The sequence below is a fragment of the Eriocheir sinensis genome, chromosome 6, assembly GCF_024679095.1.
Source record: "Eriocheir sinensis breed Jianghai 21 chromosome 6, ASM2467909v1, whole genome shotgun sequence".
NCBI lineage: Eukaryota > Metazoa > Arthropoda > Malacostraca > Decapoda > Varunidae > Eriocheir > Eriocheir sinensis.
Window position 1 is genome coordinate 2,738,455 of NC_066514.1, and position 8,745 is coordinate 2,747,199.

Here is an 8,745-nt window from a genome sequence, read left to right on the forward strand (position 1 = left end):
CCGTCATCTGATTTTCAAAGGTAATTCGGGAGGGTAGTGGCTGGGGGTCGCGAGTCAACACAACACAACACAACACAAAAACACAACACAACACAACACAACACAACACAACACAACACAACACAACACAAAAACACAACACAACACAAAAACACAACACAACACAACACAACACAACACAACACAACACAGCACAACTCAATGGTATCAGGACACCTCTCCTCCCGAAATTGACCTCTCTTTTTGGCCACTCCTTTGACCTCTATTCAGGAGCAGTAACTAGCGGGCTTTTTTTATATATATTTTTCCTTACGCCCTTGAACTGTCTCCTTTGCTGTTAAAAAAAAAAAAAAAAAAGAGTAGCGATTAGCGGGCTTTTTTTTTTTTTGTACTCTCTTTGTTGCCCTTGAGCCGTGTCCTCTAATGAAGAAAAAAAAAGAAAAGTACCACAACACTCCACAACACACACACACACACACACACACACACACACACACACACACACACACACACACACACACACTACAGCCCATCAAGGTATACTTACAATGTTCCCCGTCGTTCCTTGAGTCATGGCTCCACACTCCCCTTCAGCAGGGAGAATCGGGGGTTCTGCGGGCTCCGTTGGGGGCTGATCATTGTCCTGGGGGGCGCGGGGGGTCGTGGTGGTGAAGGGGGCAGGGGCGGGGGTCGTTGTGGTTGTTGACGGCTGAGGGAAGGCTTGCGTTCGCTCTGAGGGCTGGGGTGCGGGGCGGGGCGTGGGCTGTCGGGGGAAGGGGTTCCTTTGCGCTCCGTCATCACTGTCGCCCGGTCGAGACACACTTGGTTGACGCCCGTTAGGTCGCTGAGAAGCAGACGAGAAGGTTCCTGAGGGCGATCCCGGGGTTGGGGTCGTGTCGAAGAAGAATATGGACGAGGACTGCCTCTCCGGGGTGGGGGTCGTGGAGGTGGGGCAGCACAGGTGGACGAATTTCGGAGTGACACTGCCGGGGGACACTTGTTAGATGGCAAGGGTGATACATAACACATAATCTGGTCCTGTATTCAAACACTCATTGTTATTGTTATTATTATTATTACTATTATTATTATTGGACACACACACACACACACACACACACACACACACACACACACACACACACACACAGTCTAATGGTTATTTCATCTGTCGAGGCGTCAAGTCACTGGCTCAAGACAAGGCTGGCTCGCTGACATCCTGATAGACATACTTGCACACACGGCTCCGGAAGAAGTCGAGCACCTTGGGGTCTTGCAGGTGGCCGAGCAGCGTCTCGTACGTTTGGCAGGTGTAAACGCTCCCACACACACCTGTTCAAGGCAAGAGGCATTTGTTCTTGTCAGTAAGTCGCAGTAAGTATCGGGCTTTTTTTTAATATATTTTTTACGCCCTTGAACTGTCTCCTTTGCTGTTAAAAAATAAGTTAGTTCAAGATCCTCCCAACAGGAATACAGGACTTGTGGCCTTGCTATAATTTCTGAATGGGTTGAAGGAACTTAGTCTGGTATCTTAAGACATTTTCGCTACTCGCATCAACTATTTCTAAAAGTCAAAGAGGGGATCAATCGGAGTCTAATGAGTGTTTCTTTAGGTTCACGGTACAGAAGAAGGGCTAAACTACCACCAGGGTCATAAAACTACTACTGGAAATGCCCAAAACTCCTACGAAAGCCTTGTCAAATATATTGCTCAAATGAGTGTTTCCTCAGGTTCACGGTACAGAAGAAGGGTCAAACTACCATCAGGGTCATAAAACTACTACTGGAAATGCCCAAAACTCCTACGAAAGCCTTGTCAAATATGTTGCTCAAATGAGTGTTTCTTTAGGTTCACGGTACAGAAGAAGGGCTAAACTACCACCAGGGTCATAAAACTACTACTGGAAATGCCCAAAACTCCTTCGAAAGCCTTGTCAAATGTGTGTTCTTGGATGAGGAAATGTTAAGTAAAAAATAAAAAATAAATAAAAATTCCACCTATCAACCCTTCACAAACTCCCAAACACCTCTTCCCAGTTCTTCGATAACACTCCTCTGTCACATTCATCTACACTAAACAATCTCGGTCAATTCTTAACTTAAAATCTCAACTGCAAACATCATATATTTTTTCTTGCTAAATCATCATCCTCGAGGTTAGGCGCACCAGTAACCGGGGCAAGGCTTTTAATGAACCCACAAAGGCGTATACGTGTTTATATATGCATGTGTTAGATAACGTGCGCGTGAAGGGTCTATTACACTGGACAAATTTTCCGTGGACCTTCAGTCAAACCACGATTTCCGCTGGCGTGGTTCTCGTATTTCCGTGGTTGTCTGACGTGTCCACGATCTTCCAAAGCTACGGTAGATTTCACTGAAGGACGACGGTATTACTCACCATCATCATCATCATCATCAGCAATAACAAGAAACAATTGAGAACCACGCCAGCGGAAATCGTGGTTTGACTGAAGATCCACGGAACATTTGCCCAGTGTGATAGACCCATTTACAGTTACTTCTCTCTCCTGCCTTCACCCTGGACGCCGCGCGCAGAAACCTGAAAACTCTGCGGAAATCGTGGTTTGACTGAAGATCCACGGAACATTTGCCCAGTGTGATATTCCCTTAACGCCGTGAAAAATCTATAAAAACCCGACCCGGAGTTTACCATATCGATTTTTTTTAAAGTTTCGGCCTATGGCGCTTAATGGTCGTTCCCAGGCAGGCAGGCAGGTGTTTATAGTTGAAGTATTGGTACCCACCTTGTTCTTTTTGCATATAATCATGTTAATATTACTAAATGGTGTCAACGTAACTTTCTATTGTATGTGAACTAAACCATTACTTGGCGATTATTTGTGAGGAAGGGCGGCGCCACCCCAAGGATTCTACCATAGTCTGTTCACTTAAGTCTGACCCAAGCTGACGACATAAACCCAAGCGTGTTCGTCAGCACAGTGCAGATTAGCCGAAAGTGTTGCGTGAGATCAACACAAACAGAGGTTAAAGAAAACTTGGAAGCCACAGCAGCAGGCAATCAGCACTCGGCTTGCAAACACGCTTTTTTTTTTTTTTTTTTTTTTTTTTACGTGTACACCTATAGCGCCGGTAGGCTTTTCTTGAGGGGCCTAGATGGTAGTCGGCCCCAGCCCGTCATGGCGCAGGCAAGTGTTTATAGTGGCGCCATCTCCTCTTGGTAGGTATATTGGCTTAGGTATATATATGTTGTCAGCTTGGGTCGGACTTATGTGAACAGACTTTAGCAATTCAAATACAATATCAAGGTGTTTACTAGCGGCTTTATACTGACTCCGCCCTAATTGCTGTGACTTTCCAACATGCCCACCATAACCTCTAACTGCATGCCTCCCCCCCTCCCGCGGCCCCGCTGCACTCGACTTTCTACTCATGCTCATCCCTATACTGTCCAAACCCCTTATGCAAGAGTTAACCAGCATCTTCACTCTTTCATCCCTATACTGTCCAAACCCCTTATGCAAGAGTTAACCAGCATCTTCACTCTTTCATCCCTATACTGTCCAAACCCCTTATGCAAGAGTTAACCAGCATCTTCACTCTTTCATCCCTATACTGTCCAAACCCCTTATGCAAGAGTTAACCAGCATCTTCACTCTTTCATCCCTCACGCTGGTAAACTCTGGAACAATCTTCCTTCATCTGTATTTCCTCCTGCCTACGACTTGAACTCTTTCAAGAGGAGGGTATCAGGACACCTCTCCTCCCGAAACTGACCTCTCTTTCGGCCACCTCTTTGGATTCTTTTTAGGAGCAGCGAGTAGCGGGCTTTTTTTTTTTATTAATGTTTACTTTTTTGTGCCCTTGAGCTGTCTCCTTTGCTGTAAAAAAAAAAAAAAAAAGTTATATCAAAACACATAGGTGACGTTTGAAAAATCGGCTCTGCATTGCCCCCACTCCCTGCTCTCCCCAGCTGTGCGCGGCCTACCGTTGACCCCGTCAGGCGTGGTGCAGGGGGCCGGGGGGCTGGTGCCGGAGCGCAGCAGGTCAGCGGTATCACTCGCCAGCAGGTGCTCGGGGCGAAGGACGAAATCTGTGGAGAGAACATAAGAACATAAGTCTGGTATTACAAGACACTGTGCCACATCACATCAGCTATTTCTAAAGGTCAAAGAGGGGGTCAATCGGGTTCTAATGAGTGTTTCTTTAGGTTCTTTCCCCTCCTTCCTTTCCCTTCCTTATCTCTCTTTCCCCTCCTTCCCTTCCCTTCCTTATCTCTCTTTTTCCTCTTCCCTTCCCTTCCTCTTCTCTCTTTCCCCTCCTTCCCTTTCCCTCCTCATCTCTCTTTCCCCTCCTTTCCTTCCCTTCTACCTCTCTTTCCCCTCCTTCCTTCCCTTCCTCATCTCTCTTTCCCCTCCTTTCCTTCCGTCCTACCTCTCTTTCCCCTCCTTCCTCGCTACCTCTCTGTACAGAAGAAGGGTCACACTACCACGAGGGTCATAAAACTGCCCCTGGAAATGCCTACAACTCCTACGAAAGCCTTGTCAAATATGTGTTCTTGGGGGGCGATATGTCTTCGAGAGGCCGGTAGTAAAGTAACGTTAAGTTAAGTAAGGAGTCTCCGAGAAGCCGGTAGGCCTATACAAGCCAGCTCCTGTGAACCCAACCCACCGAACCTCACTATCCAGGAGTTTATCTAATCTGTTTTTTTTTAATGTTTTTTTATGCGCCTGGAGGCTATGGTGCTCGGTCATGGCAGGAAGGAGAGGCCGGGAGGGAACTTGTGTGCTAGACGGCATGGAACCCGGGCCGTGGTGTTTGGGAAGGGAAGGAGGACGAGGACTAGGATGAGCACGAGGGGTATAGGAGGAGAAGGAGGAGGAAGTGTGGGTCTTGGGTACTGGTGGAAGGGACTTTGAGGACACAGGGGTGGAAGGGACGAAAAGAAATTCCATAAGACTGGGGTCGACGCAAGACGGAAGTAATGGGAAATAAAATAAGTAAAAGTAGAAAACAGTAATAAAGTAGCAAAATAGAGGAAGAAGAGCATTTTGACATAGAACAGAAAGAGGCATAGGAATAAAGAGAACAGAGAGGTAGCGAGGAAGGAGGGGAAAGAGAGGTAGAAGGGAAGGAAAGGAGGGGAAAGAGAGATGAGGATGGGAAGGGAAGGAGGGGAAAGAGAGATAAGGAAGGGAAGGAAGGAGGGGAAAGAGAGATAAGGAAGGGAATGGAAGGAGGGGAAAGAGAGATAAGGAAGGGAAGGGAAGGAGGGGAAAGAGAGATAAGGAAGGGAAGGGAAGGAGGGGAAAGAGAGATACGGAAGGGAAGGGAAGGAGGGGAAAGAGAGATGAGGAAGGGAAGGAAAGGAGGGGAAAGAGAGATGAGGAGGGAAAGGGAAGGAGGGGAAAGAGAGAAGATGAAGGGAAGGGAAGAGGAAAAAGAGAGATAAGGAAGGGAAGGGAAGGAGGGGAAAGAGAGATAAGGAAGGGAATGGAAGGAGGGGAAAGAGAGATGAGGAAGGGAAGGGAAGGAGGGGAAAGAGAGAAGAGGAAGGGAATGGAAGGAGGGGAAAGAGAGATAAGGAAGGGAAGGGAAGGAGGGGAAAGAGAGATAAGGAAGGGAAGGGAAGGAGGGGAAAGAGAGATGAGGAAGGGAAGGGAAGGAGGGGAAAGAGAGATAAGGAAGGGAAGGGAAGGAGGGAAGAGATGAGGAAGGAAGGAAGGAGGGAAAGAGAGATAAGGATGGTAAGGAAGGAGGGGAAAGAGAGATGAGGAAGGGAAGGGAAGGAGGGAAAAGAGAGATAAGGAAGGGAAGGGAAGGAGGGAAAAGAGAGATAAGGAAGGGAAGGAAGGAGGGGAAAGAGAGATGAGGAAGGGAAGGGAAGGAGGGGAAAGAGAGATAAGGAAGGGAAGGGAAGGAGGGGAAAGAGAGATAAGGAAGGGAAGGAAGGAGGGGAAAGAGAGAAGAGGAAGGGAAGGGAAGGAGGGGAAAGAGAGATAAGGAAGGGAATGGAAGGAGGGGAAAGAGAGATGAGGAAGGGAAGGAAAGGAGGGGAAAGAGAGATGAGGAAGGGAAGGGAAGGAGGGAAAAGAGAGATACGGAAGGGAAGGGAAGGAGGGGAAAGAGAGATGAGGATGGGAAGGGAAGGAGGGGAAAGAGAGATGAGGAAGGGAAGGAAGGAGGGGAAAGAGAGAAGAGGAAGGGAAGGAAGGATGAAAAAGAGAGATAAGGAAGGAAAAAAGAAGGAAAAAAAAAGATACACAAAAATGGAAAAAAAAATGGAAAATAAACAGCATTGAAAGGAGATAGAGAGAGCGATAGAAGAGAGAACATAGAGGATCACAACATACATAGGGAGACACCAAGTAGATTCCAAGATGACAGGTCGCAAAGAAGAGGAAAGGAAATGATAGACAGAGAGGAGAAGGCAGAGGAGAGATAAGGAGGATCTGGCTTGTTATGTTTTGATAGAAGAGAGAACATAGAGGATCAGAACATACATAGGGAGACACCAAGTGGGTTCAGAGATGACAGGAAGCAAAGGAGATGACGGGGAGAGGAGAAGGGAGAGGAGATGTGAGGAGAAACTACACGGTCACATACAGGATCAGAACATACACAGGGAAACAACAAGTGGGTTCAGAGATGACAGGAAGCAAAGGAGATGACGAGGAGGAGAGGGGGGGGATGAGATGAGGAGTCTGCGTGTGTTTTTATGCTGGGGAAGACCCGTACGACGCACTAACATCCCAGCTGGTTTAAGGGATGCGGGGAATTTTTTGGGGAAGTACAGATTAAGGGGGATTCTTGCAGGGTGACCGCGTGTGAGGGTGACCTGTTCAACTCTTACACAACAAGCCTTTCCACTTATCCTCCACCTTGTCTGACCCTCCCCCCTTCCACCTACCACCTACGAGTTTTTAGCCTCTGGGAAATACGAGAAAGGGGGAATTTTTGAAAGGTGTGAGGCGTTTGAGGGTGACCTGTTCAACTCTTACACAACAAGCCTTTCCACTCATCCTCCACCTTGTCTGACCCTCCCCCCTTCCACCTACCACCTACGAGTTTTTAGGCTCTGGGAAGTACAGGTAAGGGGGAATTTTTGAAAGGTGTGAGGCGTTTGAGGGTGACCTGTTCAACTCTTACACAACAAGCCTTTCCACCCATCCTCCACCTTATCTGATCCTTCCCCCTTCCCCTCCACAACCTCCACCCCCCACCTAACCTTTCCCCTTTACCCTACACCCCCCTTCTCCTCTCCCCACCACCTCCTCCACCCCACACTTAACCCTTCCCCTTTCCCCTCCACACACCCCTTCACCTAACCCTTCTCCTCTTCCCACCACCTCCTCCACCCCACACTTAACCCTTCCCCTTCCCACCCCACCTCCACCACCCCACCTAACCTTTCCCCTTTCCCCTCCACCACCACCTAAGGACTTGTTATGGTACGCCCCACTGTTTTTTTTTTGTTTTTTGTTTTTTTGCGGTTAAGGAAACAGATTAAGGCGATAAACAAGATAAACAAAGAAAAACACAAAAAAATAGTTCCCTCTCCTCTCTATTCCTCTCCTCTGGTCACTGTCTATTTGCTATTGCAAGAGTAGAGATTAGAGGGCTTTTTTTGTTATGTTATGTTATGTTATGTTATGTTATGTTACGCTCTGTTTATGTTATGTTATGTTATGTTTATGTTATGTTATGTTAAATTATGTTCTGTTATGTTATGTTTATCTTATGTTTATGTTATGTTAATGTTATGTTATGTTATGTTATGTTAATGTTATGTTAATGTTATGTTATGCTATGTTATGTTATGTTATGTTATGTTAATGTTATGCTATGTTATGTTATGTTTATGTTATGTTTATGTTATGTTTATGTTATGCTCTGTTTATGTTATGTTATGTTATGTTATGTTTATGTTATGTTAATGTTATGCTATGTTATGTTATGTTTATGTTATGTTTATGTTGTTGTTGTTGTTGTTTCTTTGTATATTGCCCATGAGCTGTTTCCTTTACCGCCAAAATGAAAAGTGGGACGCATAGTAACTCTCTCGTAGGTGGAAGTGGATTGAAAATGGGAAGGGTTAGATGGGGTGGAACAGGATGGTAGTGGAGGGGAAGGGGAGGGGTAGATTTAGTGGAGGTTGGGTGGAAGGGTAGACAAGGAAATCTCTTTAAAACCATGACTGTAACTTTTTAACCCTTACATAACGAAGAGGTGGGAATAGAAACTGATATGTAGGGGGTAGTGGAAGGGGGAGGGAGGGATGGATGGAGTGGAGGTTGGGTGGAAGGGTAGACAAGGAAATCTCTTTAAAACCATGACTAACTTTTTCAACCCTTACATAACGTAGTGGTGTATACTGAAACTGGTGTGTAGGGGGTAGTGGAAGGGAAGGGGAGGATGGATGGAGTGGAGGTTGGGTGGAAGGGTAGACAAGGAAATCTCTTTAAAACCATGACTAACGTTTTCAACCCTTACATAACGAAGTGGTTTGTACTGAAACTGGTGTGTAGGGGGTAGTGGAAGGGGGAGGGAGGGATGGATGGAGTGGAGGTTGGGTGGAAGGGTAGGCAGGAAATCTCTTTAAAACCATGACTAACTTTTTCAACCCTTACATAACGAAGTGGTGTATACTGAAACTGGTGTGTAGGGGGTAGTGGAAGGGAAGGGGAGGATGGATGGAGTGGAGGTTGGGTGGAAGGGTAGGCAGGAAATCTCTTTAAAACCATGACTGTAACTTTTTCAACC

At 46.5% G+C, this 8,745-nt stretch overlaps 1 protein-coding gene across 1 annotated transcript in view; it reads right to left on the reverse strand.

Annotated features, from left to right (window-relative positions):
* The window catches only part of LOC126988370 (phenoloxidase-activating enzyme-like), a 28,110-nt gene that overhangs the window by 6,484 nt on the left and 12,881 nt on the right, over positions 1-8,745 (reverse strand). Inside the window, exons 3-5 of the mRNA XM_050846438.1 lie at positions 3,971-4,075; positions 1,233-1,332; positions 548-983 (exon numbers count right to left, since the gene is read on the reverse strand). Of these exons, the coding sequence (XP_050702395.1) occupies positions 548-983; positions 1,233-1,332; positions 3,971-4,075 (641 nt within the window). The remainder of the gene's footprint in view (positions 1-547; positions 984-1,232; positions 1,333-3,970; positions 4,076-8,745) is intronic.